The sequence below is a fragment of the Nerophis lumbriciformis genome, linkage group LG18 (assembly GCF_033978685.3).
Source record: "Nerophis lumbriciformis linkage group LG18, RoL_Nlum_v2.1, whole genome shotgun sequence".
Lineage (NCBI taxonomy): Eukaryota > Metazoa > Chordata > Actinopteri > Syngnathiformes > Syngnathidae > Nerophis > Nerophis lumbriciformis.
In genome coordinates this window covers 33405350-33422500 of record NC_084565.2, presented here as the reverse complement: position 1 = coordinate 33422500, position 17151 = coordinate 33405350, and the positions used below count along the sequence as shown (strand labels likewise).

The 17151-nt window shown below is 40.5% G+C and overlaps 1 protein-coding gene across 1 annotated transcript in view; it reads right to left on the bottom strand.

Annotated features, from left to right (window-relative positions):
* rabggta (Rab geranylgeranyltransferase subunit alpha) overlaps nt 1-17151 on the bottom strand; it is a 37231-nt gene that overhangs the window by 616 nt on the left and 19464 nt on the right. Inside the window, exons 11-17 of the mRNA XM_061978164.2 lie at nt 15752-15803; nt 15579-15667; nt 12557-12645; nt 12371-12487; nt 12183-12296; nt 9720-9807; nt 1-1222 (exon numbers count right to left, since the gene is read on the bottom strand). The exon at nt 1-1222 is cut by the window's left edge and continues 616 nt beyond it. Of these exons, the coding sequence (XP_061834148.2) occupies nt 1074-1222; nt 9720-9807; nt 12183-12296; nt 12371-12487; nt 12557-12645; nt 15579-15667; nt 15752-15803 (698 nt within the window). The 3' untranslated portion in view covers nt 1-1073. The remainder of the gene's footprint in view (nt 1223-9719; nt 9808-12182; nt 12297-12370; nt 12488-12556; nt 12646-15578; nt 15668-15751; nt 15804-17151) is intronic.

Below are 17151 nucleotides of genomic sequence, written 5' to 3'. Positions count from 1 at the left end.
AACAGTTTTTATGCTCTATGATTTTTTTTAAATTATTATCAAAAGTGTCGTAAAGCCGTTTATCGCGGTCATGTACGGTCCCAATTAATGCGAAAAACAAGAGACAACTGTAGTTGTTTTTTGTGGACGGAAATTGCGTTGCTGAGCATCTTTGAAATCATAGCAATGATGCTTAAATTGACAAAAAGACTGTAAATATTACATATCATAAATGTACCTTTTAGTACAGTACATACTTACAGCATGTATATAAAACATTAATGGATGTTTTAAAGGGCTTAAGGAAAAATAGATCGTATCCTATGACCTTCATTGTTATCCTCTTGCTATCAGTATTTTATGATTTATAACACAGAGAAAAGAAAAAGACGTGTGTTCTTGTCTCAAATAGGGACTGTGAATGATAGGCAAAATTCCTAAAAAAGAGTGCGGATCCCCTTGAACAAACGCACTGATGTAAATTCATAGATTCACGACTATCGCAGGCCCAGGGGAAAAACAACCAGCCCCATGTCTGTGTATTTATCCATGATTGCATTCAAAAAAAGCTTTGAGTCGCTCGAGTATGGCCCAAGGATTAACTGTCAATCATGATCTGGCTGCAGAATTAGGTCTGCTCCATTCTGTGTTCTTATGGTTGCTTCAAATTATTTTAAAGCTTATAAAACCACGACCACACTGATGCACCCACATACAGTCAATTACATCCGTGATTGGGGAGGAGGGTTTCAGCATGCATTTGGAGGTATTACGAGACCTTCATTCAGACGCACATTTTCAGAAATGCAACAGTGACTCATACGCGCACGCACGCACACACACACACACACACACACACACACACACACACACACACACACACACAAACAACAAATAGACTTTTCATTAAAGTGGTCTTGATATACACCTTCAGAGGCATTGAGACGTGTGGAGGCTGTTTTGATTGAATTTCTACCAAACAAGTGGAAGTGACAACACGCTTGGAAAAAAAACATCCACTCACTCCTTCGCAAACTGCCCGGCGCTGTCGGCGGCAACGCTTTTGAGTGACGGCTCCCGACTACCGCCCCTCGTCACAGCAGCAGACATGTGACGGTAGGCAGCAGCTCGGACAGCTCCGACTCCACGCCGGCCGCCTGAGCGACGGGGTTGCCACGGAGATCCAGGCGCCGCAGCTTGGGGCAGGATGTGAGCGGCCGCAGAGCTGCCAATGTGGAGATTTCTGCACAATTAGGTTAAAGGAGAAGCCTTTGGGTGACATGGCGTGATAAATAAGCCTCATCATCGAGGCTGAACACGGTCCAGTGACACACTAAATCAACACATTGAGGACAAACAGAGAAACCGACAGTAAACAACCCCTTGTTAATATAGCATGAAAATACATCACTATTAATCATTTAGAAAATGGTTGCAACCCAAAAACTAATATTTTTACGAGGCACATTTGACTTTAATGACTGCATTCAGTGCTTTAGCAGGCATGTGATTTACACTTAATGAAACATACAGAAAATTATTAAAATTAGGTCGGGGGTCTGGGGGCCGCAAAGCTCAAAAGCTCCTGTTTTTTTTAGCAATTGAACATGCAAACATTAGCAAAAAAAATACATCATTTACATATGTTTTAGTGTTTAAAGAATTAAAAACTAATCAACAGTGTTTACATAAATACATAACCCATTCATCCAAATGAACCACTATGTCTGTTTCAGTCCCTACAGTAATTACAACTTGTGTTCACATCCACAGGAACCACATGGGTTAGCCTACTCTATACAGTATTTACAACCTTACAAGTGTTCACTGCACAGTCACAGATGGTTCGTCTAGTTATTTACATTATTTTCACGTACGTTGGTTCATTCACACATTACTTTGGCATTTTTGTTTTCCTGGCAAATTTCTGAGCAGCTTGCATTTTCCTTTTTGTTTCTGCTTTAGTGGACACTGCCTTGGATTTTAGAGCCAATGTCTGTCTCTTCGACTCTCCACCTCTAACTGCCCCAAATTCAAAAATCATAAAGAGTACAAACAATTTTTTTTCTATTAGCTAACTTCCTTTATCTGAATAGCCATTTGTGACTTATTGCATGAAATAACAAATATCTTGTTTAGGTTTCAAAATGATTCAAATATTCAATGTCAAAATATAAACAGTAGAAATAATGAAAAAAAATGTCTAAAACACCAATGAAAATTAAATGTAGCATTTAGACAGGCTATACTGTAGCAAAAGTATAGTTGGGAAATTGTGTTAGATGTAAATATAAACGGAATACAATGATTTGCAAATCCTTTTCAACCCATACTCAATTAAATGCACTACAAAGACAAGATATTTGATGTTCAAACTCATAAACTTTATTTTTTTTGCTAATAATAATTAACTTAGAATTTCATGGCTGCAACACGTGCCAAAGTAGTTGGGAAAGGGAATGTTCACCACTGTGTTACATGGCCTTTTCTTTTAACATCACTCAGTAAATGTTTGGGAACTGAGGAGACACATTTTTTAAGCTTCTCAGGTGGAATTCTTTCCCATTTTTGCTTGATGTACAACTTAAGTTGTTCAACAGTCCGGGGGTCTCCGTTGTGGTATTTTAGGCTTCATAATGCGCCACACATTTAAAATGGGAGACAGGTCTGGACTACAGGCAGGCCAGTCTAGTACCCGCACTCTTTTACTATGAAGCCACGTTGACGTAACACGTGGCTTGGCTTTGTCTTGCTAAAATAAGCAGGGGCGTCCATGGTAACATTGCTTGGATGGCAACATATGTTGCTCCAAAACCTGTATGTACCTTTCAGCATTAATGGCGCCTTCACAGATGTGTAAGTTACCCATGTCTTGGGCACTAATACACCCCCGTACCATCACAGATGCTGGCTTTTCAACTTTGCGCCTATAACAATCCGGATGGTTCTTTTCCTCTTTGGTCTGGAGGACACGACGTCCACAGTTTCCAAAAACAATTTGAAATGTGGACTCGTCAGACCACAGAACACTTTTCCACTTTGTATCAGTCCACCTTATATGAGCTCAGGCCCAGCGAAGCCGACAGCGTTTCTGGGTATTGTTGATTAACGGTTTTCGCCTTGCATAGGAGAGTTTTAACTTGCACTTACAGATGTAGCGACCAACTGTAGTTACTGACAGTGGGTTTCTGAAGTGTTCCTGAGCCCATGTGGTGATATCCTTTACACACTGATGTCACTTGTTGATGCAGTACAGCCTGAGGGATCGAAGGTCACGGGCTGAGCTGCTTACGTGCAGTGATTTCTCCAGATTCTCTGAACCCTTTGATAATATTACGGACCATAGATGTTGAAATCCCTAAATTCCTTGCAATAGCTGTTCAACAATTTGCTCACGCATTTGTTGACAAAGTGGTGACCCTCGCCCCATCCTTGTTTGTGAATGACTGAGCATTTCATGGAATCTACTTTTATACCCAATCATGGCACCCACCTGTTCCCAATTTGCCTGTTCACCTGTGGGATGTTCCAAATAAGTGTTTGATGAGCATTTCTCAACTTTATCAGTATTTATTGCCACCTTTCCCAACTTCTTTGTCACGTGTTGCTGGCATCAAATTCAAAAGTTAATGATTATTTATTTTATCGGTTTGAACATCAAATATGTTGTCTTTGTAGCATATTCAACTGAATATGAGTTGAAAATGTTCTGCAAATTATTGTATTCCGTTTATATTTACATCTAACACAATTTCCCAACTCATATGGAAACGGGGTTTGTATATACATATACGTGTATGTGTATATATTAGAGATGTCTGATAATATCGGACTGCCGATATTATCGGCCGATAAATGCTTTAAAATGTAATATCGGAAATTATCGGTATCAGTTTCAAAATGATCGGTATTGATTTCAAAAAGTAAAATGTATGACTTTTTAAAACGCCGCTGTGTACACGGACGTAGAGAGAAGTACAGAGCGGCAATGAACCTTGAAGGCACTGCCTTTGCATGCCGGCCCAGTCACATAATATCTACGGCTTTTCACACACACAAGTGAATGCAAGTATACTTGATCAACAGTCATACAGGTCACGCTGAGGGTGGCAGTATAAACAACTTTAACACTGTTACAAATATGCGCCACACTGTGAACCCACACCAAACAAGAATGACAAACACATTTCGGGAGAACATCCGCACCGTAACACAACATAAACACAACAGAACAAATACCCATAACTCCTTGCAGCACTAACTCTTCCGGGACGCTACAATATACACCTCCTGCTACCCCCACACCTCAACCCCGCCCCCCGCCTCCAACCCCACCCACCTCAACCTCCACATGTCCCAAATTCCAAGCTGCTGTTTTGAGGCATGTAAAAAAAAAGAATGCACTTTGTGACTTCAATAATAAATATGGCAGTGCCATGTTGGCATTTTTTTCCATAACTTGAGTTGATTTATTTTGGAAAACCTTGTTACATTGTTTAATGCATCCAGCGGGGCATCATAACAAAATTAGGTATAATAATGTGTTAATTCCACGACTGTATATATCGGTATCGGTTGATATCGGTATCGGTAATTAAGAGTTGGACAATATCGGAATATCGGATTTCGGCAAAAAAGCCATTATCGGACATCTCTAATCTATATATATATATATATATATATATATATATACACATATACATGCATATATATACATTGTATATACATATATATATACATACATAAATACATATATATATATATATATATATATATATGGCTAATTGCTAATAATATATCAGATTTATACAGTGCCTTTCTAGACATTCAAAGCACTTTACATTGACAACTGAGAACCCATAATTCAGTCTCTCCACATTCACACACTGATGGTGGGAAGCTACATTTGTAGCCTCAGCTGCCCTCTGTTAGACTGACGAAAACATGGCTGCCAATTTGCGTCTATGGCCACTGCGACCATCACCAGATATTCATTCACTTTCAGACACCAGTGGGAACAAAGTGGGTGAAGCGTCTTGCCCAAGGACACACCGGCAGTGATGAGGATGGCCGTAGCTGAATTCTTACCAAAAACCCTCAAGTTTCTGGACGGCTGGTCTATCATCAGAGCGAGCAGCAAATATGAATAAAACAATATTAGACCAAAATATCTGCAAAAAACAAAAGCTGAATTGCGAATATGCGAGGATCCACTGTGTTTGTGGCATGAAATCAACCGATGAACCCGATAGGCCCAGTGAAGCATGGTGGTGGCAGCATCATTGTCAGGATAGAGGGACTTGTGAGCAGTTCCAAATTGGCCCACAATGCTCAGACGCCTGCCAGAGAACTGAGGAGACTGACAATGAGTATGAGGACTTCAAGCGCCAACCATAGCGACAAGAGAAAACATACATTTTGGAATGGCCGAGCTGGGTCCCAGACCTAAATTCAATTTGAATATGTGGGATGCCCTAAAGCTGGGGGCTGTTAACGAGAGATACGTTTTTGGAGTGCTTCTGCAAAGTCAATATACTGATAAGATGCTGTCAAGAGCGCCCCAGTGCTTCAACAAAGGGAAAAAGAAAATGTGTCTATTCCAGTAGTTCTTAACCCGGGTTCGATCGAACCCTAGGGGTTCGGTGAGTCGGCCTCAGGGGTTCGGCGGAGGTCAAAACACACCCGACTCATCGTGTATATAAAAACTTCTCCCTATCGGCGTATTACGGATACGGCAACAGCAGAAGTCAGACTGATTTGCAGGTGTGTCATTTGTTGTGAGTTTAGACACAGTGTTGGTTTTGTTCTTTGAACAAGGTGATGTTCATGCACGGTTCATTTTGTGCACCAGTAAAAAAACATGGTAACACTTTAGTATGATGAACATTCACCATTAATTAGTTGCCTATTAACATGCAAATTAGTAACATATTGGCTCTTAACTAGTCATTATTAAGTACTTATTAATGCCTTATTCGGCATGGCCTTATTATAACCCTAACCCTCTAACCCTGGCCCAAACCCTCAAACCGTAACCCTAACCCTAACCAAATAACTCTAAATTAAGTCTTTGCTACTTAGAATATGTTCCCCATACTAAAGTGTTGCCAAAAACATATAACTTTGTCTTGAATTTGAAAAAAAAAAACATTTTATTTTTCACTAAAAAAGGGTTCGGTGAATGTGCATATGAAACTAATGGGGTTCGGTACCTCCAACGAGGTTAAGAACCACTGGTCTATTCTCTACATCTACTGCATTTACGCACTGAAACCGTGCAAACAAAGAAAAACAATGTGTGTACTACATAAGCATCCTAACCTGCAGAGCTCATGAATCCCTCCAAGATTATAAGAGGAAATGAAGCGTGAAGGGGAAGGTGCTGTGCTGACTTAACGACACTGCTTGAAATGGCAAACTTCACTTATAGTCAATCAAACCATTGAGTATATAAAAAAAAATCAACTCGCTGAGCCGTGTGCAATGGCACAATCTCCTTAAAGTTTGCAAACAGTATTTTTCCTTATGTGGGGCAACTCACACGCTGTCAGATGCGTGCACTCTCTTAGCAGGGTTGTTTTGCAGGCACACACTGAGCTGAATCACACATTGCCTGACTGCTAACTGTGAGTGGGGATTAAATATAAGACTCAACTTCTTAACACTATTGGCGTCCACTATAGCCCATATTGATTGGATTTTGGCACGGCGTATAAAATATAATTCACCAGCAGAAGCCCTCCTTAACCTTGAAGTAGCTAAATAAGTTTTTATTTGCGGTGAATTTCACTACTAATCTGTTGTTCTGTAAAGATTTGCCGTTGGGTTTCGCTTTAGGTTTGTGAGGTCAAGTCCTGTGGCAGATGGACTATTTGGACAGAGGCCAGCAAAGCATCACACAAATAATAGCAGGGGACATCAACATTTTCACTACATTCTGACATCTCCCCTTAGAGTGGACTCATTTGCCCTTTGCTATCAATAAAGTTGCATAAATGAACAGAACAAAAAACTGTACAGCTCCAGTCCTGCGGGTGAACTGGAGTCACGGAGCAGCAAACAAACGTTCGTTTACTTTCCCACTTGGCACCATTACAAGCGTTAACGGTGTGAAAAGTGAAACTAAACTTTTATCCTAAACTGTACTAAATTTTAAACAACTTGTCCTTGATCCCAGTCCAAGTGTTATGTAATCATGTAACCGGGCCAGCCCCTGGTTTGTTTTTGATAGGCACCAAACATGGGGACAATAGGTTAAAAAAAAAGGCCACAATTTAAAGATATACAACTGAAATACTAATACTACACTAATAATACAATTTTAATGTCATTAAACATATGTAGTATATAATGTGTGTGAACTATTTGGACCCCCCTCATGTAAATTAACAAATAACACAAGTGTCAAAAGTGCAGCTCAGAAGACATTTGACCATTTTTGGGGGCTCTTGGCATCGTTAAAAGTAATATACATGCATATTATTATTATAAAATGTATTGCTAGCTTTTACACTAATTTGCCTGGTCACTTATAACACAAAGCTAAGATGATGATAGCTTAGTACACAGGTGTCTAAAGCCGGATGAAATACCTCCTCTGGTCCGATGTGGCTCGTTAGACCATTTGAAAATCAACGTTCATGACAAGCTTCTGTAAATAAGGAGGCCAAACCGAACTAACCTTGCCATTATTGTTGTATTTCCTATACATATACTCTTTTGAATTACAACTGGAACTGGGGGCCACAGTGGTATTCATCGGCTGCATTGGATCAACAACTTCTAATAAGGGGGCCAAATTACAACCAAAAGTATAAAACATGAAAGTGAATACAAATAACAATGACGCAGCTTTAACTATTAAACCCTGCCTGTACCAAATAACACATCAAATATGCATGATAACTAGGGATGTCCCGATCCAGGTTTTTGCACTTCCGATCCGATACCGATATTGTTTTTGCACTTCCGATCCGATACCGATACTGACCGATACCGATACTGACCGATACAGGCATATCCGAGCATGTATTAAAGTTTAAAGTTATTTAGCCTACTTAGTTGTCAGAATCATGTTGAAAAGGGTTTTAGTACTCTTGATAACAACTAGCCAGCTGAATTAGGGGAGTTTGAATAACACACAATGGTTGGTAACAAGAAACTGACCTGTTTATTCAAGGATAAACACAAAATAGACAAAATTATACATGACAAAAAGAAATGGCATCATTGAAACAAGGGCTGGGCGATATGGCCTTTTTTTAATATTGCGATATTTTAAGGCCATATTGCGATACACGATATATATCTCGATATTTTGCCTTAGCTTTGAATGAACACTTGATGCATATAATCACAGCAGTATGATGATTCTATGTGTTTTGATTGATTGATTGAGACTTTTATTAGTAGGTTGCACAGTGAAGTACATATTCCGTACTATTGACCACTAAATGGTAACACCCGAATAAGTTTTTCAACTTGTTTAAGTCGGGGTCCACTTAAATTGATTCATGATACAGATATATACTATCATCATAATACAGTCATCACACAAGATAATCACATTGAATTATTTACATTATTTATAATACGGGGTGTGAAGGGGGGCGCCGGATGTAAGTGTCAAAAAGACAGCCAAAAGAGTTTGATATGAGAATAAATCTAAAGTTAAAATATAGGGTAGAAATGCACCCATTTGCAGGAAATGTAGTCTTGATTTTCAAAATTTTCTTTCAAGGCTTGCATGTCTACATTAAAACATTCTCTTTCATACTGCATTAATATATGCTACTTTTAAACTTTCATGCAGAGAAGGAAATCACAACTAAAAAAATTACTAATTTTTTCATACGGTGTTGATGTGGAAATGTTTGCCTCTGCATTTTGATGGTGTGGACGTGTGGCACCGAATGAAGATAAGCGTCTCGACAGACGTTACAACATTTGAACAATGATGACGAAAACTGTTTTCTCTGTCGTGTCCGTGTGTCGAAAATTGTTATGCGCTTATTTTTTTATTTGATTTTGTGCGTGGCATATAATTGCTATGCGCAGAGGACGCTTGAGCAGCGCGCACCTTAGAGAGAACGTTGGTCACACGGCTGCGCTAATATCACAGCTAACGTTAGCCATGCTGCTACCTCTCTGCTGGGAGAGGACGTATACGTATGTGACGTATGACGTGACAGTATGTGACGTGTGTAAGAAGGGGCGCTCGCTGTCTGTGAGAAGCAGAGACACAGAAAAGAGTGAGAAGAGCCTGTCGTGTAATGCCAGCAGCTAAAAGCAACTGCGTGAGAATCCACAGACCTGTGGATGTGTGGAAGGTGTGCTGGAAAATGCGGAACTGAAATTAGGGACCAGCAGAAAAGTGGAATGTATTATTTAAATCGGTGCGTTGGAAAACACGGACCGGAGGTTTTTTTTTTAACTGGATCTGGATCGGCATTTTCCCATGCCTTGCCGATACACATTTTTTCGCAAATATCGGCGGCCGATCCGATCCAAATATCGGATCGGGACATCCCTAATGATAACACAGTCGAAAGTGATAATTAGGGGTGCGACAAATGCTTATCCAGTCTGAACTGTGCTCTGAATTTTGGCCCCTGAAAAGTGGGCCGCTGTAGCCTTCAATTTTTCTGTATGTGCACCTGTAATAAGGTAGTTTATGTATAAGTCATGACCGTATCTGGTCTGTGCTGGCCCCAAGAGACCAAACTAACTTCAAAGGATACTGTTATTCTTCAAGAGGACCTCCTCCAGTTTGGGAAGGCAGCAGACTCCTTCAAGGTGTTCTATGGCGTTATCATCAGCCTCCAATACCTGTGGTGAAAGTCAGGGACGCAACTATTGCACAGCGCACACACAATAGCAAAAATATAAAGTATTAAAATGGAAAAGGCACTTTTTGGGGGAATTTTGCCTATCAATCACAGTCCTTAAGTGAGTCGTTTTTTTCATGCATTTTTTAACATGCAATAAACGCTAGCAAAAGTCAGCTAAAAATGGAGCCAATAGGAGTTTCACCTACAAAGCGCTCTTAAAAAACCTCCATCCATCCATCCATCCATCCATCCATCTTCTTCCGCTTATCCGAGGTCGGGTCGCGGGGGCAGCAGCCTAAGCAGGGAAGCCCAGACTTCCCTCTCCCCAGCCACTTGGTCCAGCTCCTCCCGGGGGATCCCGAGGCGTTCCCAGGCCAGCCAGGAGACATAGTCTTCCCAACGTGTCCTGGGTCTTCCCCGCGGCCTCCTACCGGTCGGACGTGCCCTAAACACCTCCCTAGGGAGGCGCTCGGGTGGCATCCTGACCAGATGCCCGAACCACCTCATCTGGCTCCTCTCGATGTGGAGGAGCAGTGGCTTTACTTTGAGCTCCCCCCGGATGACAGAGCTTCTCACCCTATCTCTAAGGGAGAGCCCCGCCACCCGGCGGAGGAAACTCATTTCAGCCGTTTGTACCCGTGATCCGTCATAACCCAAAGCTCGTGACCATAGGTGAAAAAACCTCCAAAAACCAAAATTTTTTTATATACAATGTAAGTATATATGTAATGTGGTAACAGACACGTTCATTAAAAACATGTAATATTTACATATTTTGCTCATTTTAAGCATACGACAGCCTATTAACGTTTGTTATTTCCTTCAAAAACAACAACTGCTACTACCGTATTTTTCGGACTATAAGTCGCAGTTTTTTTTCATAGTTTGGTCGGGCTCCAGTGCGATTTATATATGTTTTTTTCCTTCTTTATTATGCATTTTCGGCAGGTGCGACTTATACTCCGGTGCGACTTATACTCCGAAAAATACGGTACTACTCATGGTAGACTACATGAGAGCCAACGACGACTACTTGGAGAAAAATTATGATCCAGAACCTTTTATTTTTGAGCCTCAATACAAGGAGGAAGATCTACAAGTGTTAGAAGATGAATGACAAACAGACCCAGCAAGTAGACACGTTGCTAAGTGCTAAACAAGACTAACTATCAGTATATTTTTTGTTTGTTTTGGGTTTTTTTTTTTGTTTGTTTTGTCCCGTCCAGTTTCTCAAGCAAATCATATAGTTGATGTAGATGCCCATATTTGCTGTACAAATTTACTTTACAAAAGAGACGTATGGGATACTTCTCTTGTTTCCTTATTTGTATTTGACTTTATTTAAATGGATTTATATTATTATTTGGTGCAGCCGGAGCAGGAGGGAATAGAAAGAGAGAAAAAAAGGAAAATTGAGGGGGAAATTGTGGGGAAAAGAGGGGGATAAGACAGAGAGACAAAAACAACAACAGCAAACACAACAATAGAAAAACATCAGCATATAGGATATGTACAAATATGATGGTAAAAGTGATAGAAAAGAAGCAGTTAGTGAAATAAATAATAATATAGAAATGACAATGATCATTATTACACTACAAATGGAGCAATACAAATGCCAATAGAAATAGCACTATTGATAATGAATAATAACAATTACCTCTATTATCAACTATGCCATTGTTCAGATGCAATGATACATTTATGTAATGATAACTTGAAATACAAACGAAAGCAGATAAATGGAGGGGAAAAAAGAGAAGCCATCTATATTAACCTTGTAGATTGTTATAGTAACAATAGGTTAAGCTTTGTCAGTGTGGTATGTGTTACCTAACTATCAACATAATAAACAATAAAACAAACACTTATTGTAAAACATCTGCTCTCACTGGTATGCCGACTGATGCAATGTTCATATCTTCCCGTTTCGATGTAGAATTAATCATAATCGTCACGCAGGTAAGAAGGCAAAAGAGTGTCTTTCCGTGTCTCTCTCGCCAGCACAGTATGTCAATAGCAGCGTAAGCTAGTTACCTTTCTGTAACCACAGCGGCGCAAAAAGTAGTTCCTCTGCGTTAGCGCTTATAATAACAATATCACTAGTACTTGGTTAATATTCAGGTCACAAAATGTAAAAGGAGTATTGTTGGCTGTTTTTGGATCTTTTTTTACAGGGTTTCATAGGTGCAATAGATTACTCCCATTATGTGCATTGTTTGCCAACTCGTACTTGCCGCATTTTACAAATTTGCAAAAACATATGTTCTTGTCTTACATGGGGATTGTGAATGATAGGCAAAATTCCCCCCCAAAATGCACTTTCCCTTTAAAAACACAAGCAGAAACTTTGGGGTCGTGTCATATTTTCACCTCCAGGCACTGCAACATGGCGAAGTGAGCAGGAATTAGCCGCAGCTGGTTGGAGGACAGGTTGATATGGGTAACGAGGAGCAGCTGGTCTAAATGGCACAACATGGTCAGGTTCTGTTGGGAAAGAAGCTAGCAGTGACCGTTCAAAAATGAAAGAGGGTTTGGTGTGTCGATCGTTCGACGCAAACCTTGTCAGCGACACTGAAGACGCGCACTTCAGCGTACTCCATTTTCAAAATGGTGTTTTCGATCATGAACTTACTGCACAGGTCGCTGTAGTAGGCTGAGCGCATTGAGTCCACTTCCTGAGGGAGAGGCGGTGTGAAATAAAGTCACCTCCAGTTAATGAACACTACATTTCCCTGTGGCCTTACTTTGAGAGTTTGGAAATGAGCAAGAGTCTCCTTCTCGTATCCGAGGGGATCTAGCGCCCTCATCAGCAGGATGATAGTCAGCAAGCACCCTGCAGAGGAAAGCACAGAGATAAAAAACAGTATTACTTCAGCCCAGGTTCCGATAATGAACCCACAAACAAGTGCCAGTTTTAGAAGGGAACAAAAGGCTGTATCTGGTTGGCCCTAGACCAATGGCAAGACCTCGAGCTCTCCGCCACCCTTCCTGGGAACCAGATGTAGCAACATCACTGCCACCGAAGCCCAAGCCAGGTCTGGGTTTAAGCCAGGAAGCCAAGTGTTGACTTCTGGAGGAATCATTTTGAGCCAGTGGCAGATTCCTTTGCCAGGGAGCTGCACTGATCCCGCTGCACTGGGACTTGATTCATTAATGAACCTTCTGTGTATGCAGACTGCATTCTTTATCCATGTGAATAGCAGCTGGGCAATTTGAAGTTGATAAACAATCTGTCCAAGTGCTCTTTGTAGTCAACACATGACACAATGTCAAAATCTTTTCTTGTACATGGACAATAGACTTCCGACCCAAGTTATTTTATGTGGCCGTAGGAATCCAGCCCTATGGTGAATTTCAGCAAATAAGAATCCAAGCTTACTGTTGCATCACCACCTCATCTACATCTTAATATAACTATTGATAGTGGCCACAATGGTATTAATAGAATGCATTGCACTAACCATTCTTACTTGGTGTGTCATATTACCACCAAAAGTAGCAATAATTTAGTGGCACACCAATTACACCAAATCATTCACACTTTTCCAACACCAGCACTGATGCTTTCAATGATGTTAAAAATAAAGTTGACAAGTGGAGTTTACAAAAAAAAATATGTCTGCAGAAAAACACATTCACACACATTTTGCACACAACCAAAGATTACTGACGCATAATATATATGTATCTTAATATCTTGGATCTCATAGCTATATCTTAATCTGTATCCTTCCTAATCCTGTTTGGCCCACTATTTTAAAGGGGAACATTATCACCAGACCTATGTAAGCGTCAATATATACCTTGATGTTGCAGAAAAAAGACCATATATTTTTTAACCGATTACCAAACTCTAAATGGGTGAATTTTGGCAAATTAAACGCCTTTCTAATATTCGCTCTCGGAGCGATGACGTCACAATGTGACGCCACATCGGGAAGCAATCCGCCATTTTCTCAAACACCGAGTCAAATCAGCTCTGTTATTTTCCGTTTTTTCGACTGTTTTCCGTACCTTGGAGACATCATGCCTCGTCGGTGTGTTGTCGGAGGGTGTAACAACACGAACAGGGACGGAGTCAAGTTGCACCAGTGGCCCAAAGATGCGAAAGTGGCAAGAAATTGGACGTTTGTTCCGCACACTTTACCGACGAAAGCTATGCTACGACAGAGATGGCAAGAATGTGTGGATATCCTGCGACACTCAAAGCAGATGCATTTCCAACGATAAAGTCAAAGAAATCTGCCGCCAGACCTCCATTGAATCTGCCGGAGTGTGTGAGCAATTCAGGGACAAAGGACCTCGGTAGCACGGCAAGAAATGGCGGCAGTTTGTTCCCGCAGACGAGCGAGCTAAACCCCCTGGATGTTTTGGCTCACACCGTCCGTCCCTTATGCCACCGAAGATGATCAAGAGAAGAATATCGACCCTAGCTTCCCTGGCCTGCTGACATCAACTCCAAAACTGGACAGATCAGCTTTCAGGAAAAGAGCGCGGATGAGGGTATGTCTACAGAATATATTAATTGATGAAAATTGGGCTGTCTGCACTCTCAAAGTGCATGTTGTTGCCAAATCTATTTCATATGCTGTAAACCTAGTTCATAGTTGTTAGTTTCCTTTAATGCCAAACAAACACATACCAATCGTTGGTTAGAAGGCGATCGCCGAATTCATCCTCGCTTTCTCCCGTGTCGTGTCGTTTTCGCTTGCATACGGTTCAAACCGATATGGCTCAATAGCTTCAGTTTCTTCTTCAATTTCGTTTTCGCTACCTGCCTCCACACTACAACCATCCGTTTCAATACATTCATAATCTGTTGAATCGCTTAAGCCGCTGAAATCCGAGTCTGAATCCGAGCTAATGTCGCTATAGCTTGCTGTTCTTTCCGCCATGTTTGTTTGTGTTGGCTTCACTATGTGACGTCACAGTAAAAATGGACGGGTGTTTATAACGATGGTTAAAATCAGGCACTTTGAAGCTTTTTTTTAGGGATATTGCGTGATGGGTAAAATTTTGAAAAAAACTTCGAAAAATATAATAAGCTACTGGGAACTGATTTTTAATGGTTTTAACCATTCTGAAATTGTGATAATGTTCCCCTTTAAGTGTCCTTGGAATTTTGAATGAACAAGCAATTGAGTTTGACACCCCTGCTACAGACTATAGGGACCAAATTATAGTGACGTGGTTTGACTAAAACAGGTAGTAGTACCAAAGTACCAATAAGCTCGCAGGTAACATATTTCATTTTTTTGAATATTTGGGGAGCTAAATGTCAGCATAGGATTTTTTCTTAGTTAATACAAGTTCCGAAATCTCATGGTATGATAGAAAATATATATATATATATTTGTTTGAGGAACACATTTTTCTGTTCGCATTGAACAATACAAAGTTCATAAAGACATACTTAGAGAGGCTTGCTGGGGGAAAATATCATTTTGAACACATTTGGGATTAATTAGAAAAGAGGTCCAAAATCAGTCATTTATACCTTCAAAAATTAACAAAGATTTTCACAGACATGTAGAAAGTCTTTCCAAAAAGCTCTGTGTCACGATATAGGTTCGCCACACACTAAACGTTTTTTAAAGTGCAATCTGCACCTTTCCTTCAAGATGCTTCTAAAAAACCATTATTTTTTAATGGCTCGCAACAAAGCCGCTATAGCGGAGGTACCAATGCGCCAAGCAGCAAATATGAATTCTCCGCTTTGTGAGAAACAAAAACAAAAAAACAAAACCAATTCAAAACTAGACTTACACTTATTGAGTGGCTCCAGTTCTTGTAGCTGGTTACATGATTGTAGCTCAGACTGCAGCACAGAGCTCTTCTCCACAGAAAGCTCGCTCCTACGCAAGAATAGAGAACACTCAGATATTCTCTTGGGAGAAAAAGAGAAACAAGCACTATTTAATGATCCGGTAAATAATTACCTGAACAGTTCCTGATCAGTGGCAGAGTCACGACACCAACTCTCAGTTCGACCTGAGAAAGTCAACTTTGTTTTTGAAGCTTGCAGAAAAGTTGCAGTCTTTTAAAATCAGACACAAACCTACCCGACTCGTCTTTCTGGGTCAAATGGATAATAGAATCAAAAGGAGCAAAGTACAGAGTAGTGCACGAATGTCAAGATACTGAAACACAAACACTGAAATATATTTTGGAGGCTAGTACAGAAGATCCTCTAATATCAAACATCTGTGAGGTTACCGGTATACAATTTTCGGAAATGTTTTGGGGAAAAAAACACCTCAAAATGTGATGATAACCATAGAACCAGACAGGGAAATGTCTGCAACATATGGTTATAACTGACTGATCAGCTCAATATAACCAATAGTTAATTAAATTATTTTATCCAAGTTGACGTCTATCACTAAAACCAGACACACGTTGCTGCCTCTACTCTTACCATCTCATTTTGAATATTAAAGGGGAACATTATCACAATTTCAGAAGGGTTAAAACCATTAAAAATCAGTTCCCAGTGGCTTATTTTATTTTTCGAAGTTTTTTTCAAAATTTTACCCATCACGCAATATCCCTAAAAAAAGCTTCAAAGTGCCTGATTTTAACCATCGTTATATACACCCGTCCATTTTCCTGTGACGTCACATAGTGATGCCAACACAAACAAACATGGCGCATAGAACAGCAAGCTATAGCGACATTAGCTTGGATTCAGACTCGGATTTCAGCGGCTTAAGCGATTCAACAGATTACGCATGTATTGAAACGGATGATTGTAGTGTGGAGGCAGGTAGCGAAAACGAAATTGAAGAAGAAACTGAAGCTATTGAGCCATATCGGTTTGAACCGTATGCAAGCGAAACCGACGAAAACGACACGACAGCCAGCGACACGGGAGAAAGCGAGGACAAATTCGGCGATCGCCTTCTAACCAACGATTGGTATGTGTTTGTTTGGCATTAAAGGAAACTAACAACTATGAACTAGGTTTACAGCATATGAAATACATTTGGCAACAACATGCACTTTGAGAGTGCAGACAGCCCAATTTTCATCAATTAATATATTCTGTAGACATACACATGTCAGCAGGCCAGGGAAGCTAGGGTCGATATTCTTCTCTTGATCATCTTCGGTGGCATAAGGGACGGTGTGAGCCAAGACATCCAGGGGGTTTAGCTCGCTCGTCTGCGGGAACAAACTGCCGCCATTGCTTGCCGTGCTACCGAGGTCCTTTGTCCCTGAATTGCTCACACACTCCGGCAGATTCAATGGGGGTCTGGCGGCAGATTTCTTTGACTTTATCGTTGGAAATGCATCTGCTTTGAGTGTCGCAGGATATCCACACATTCTTGCCATCTCT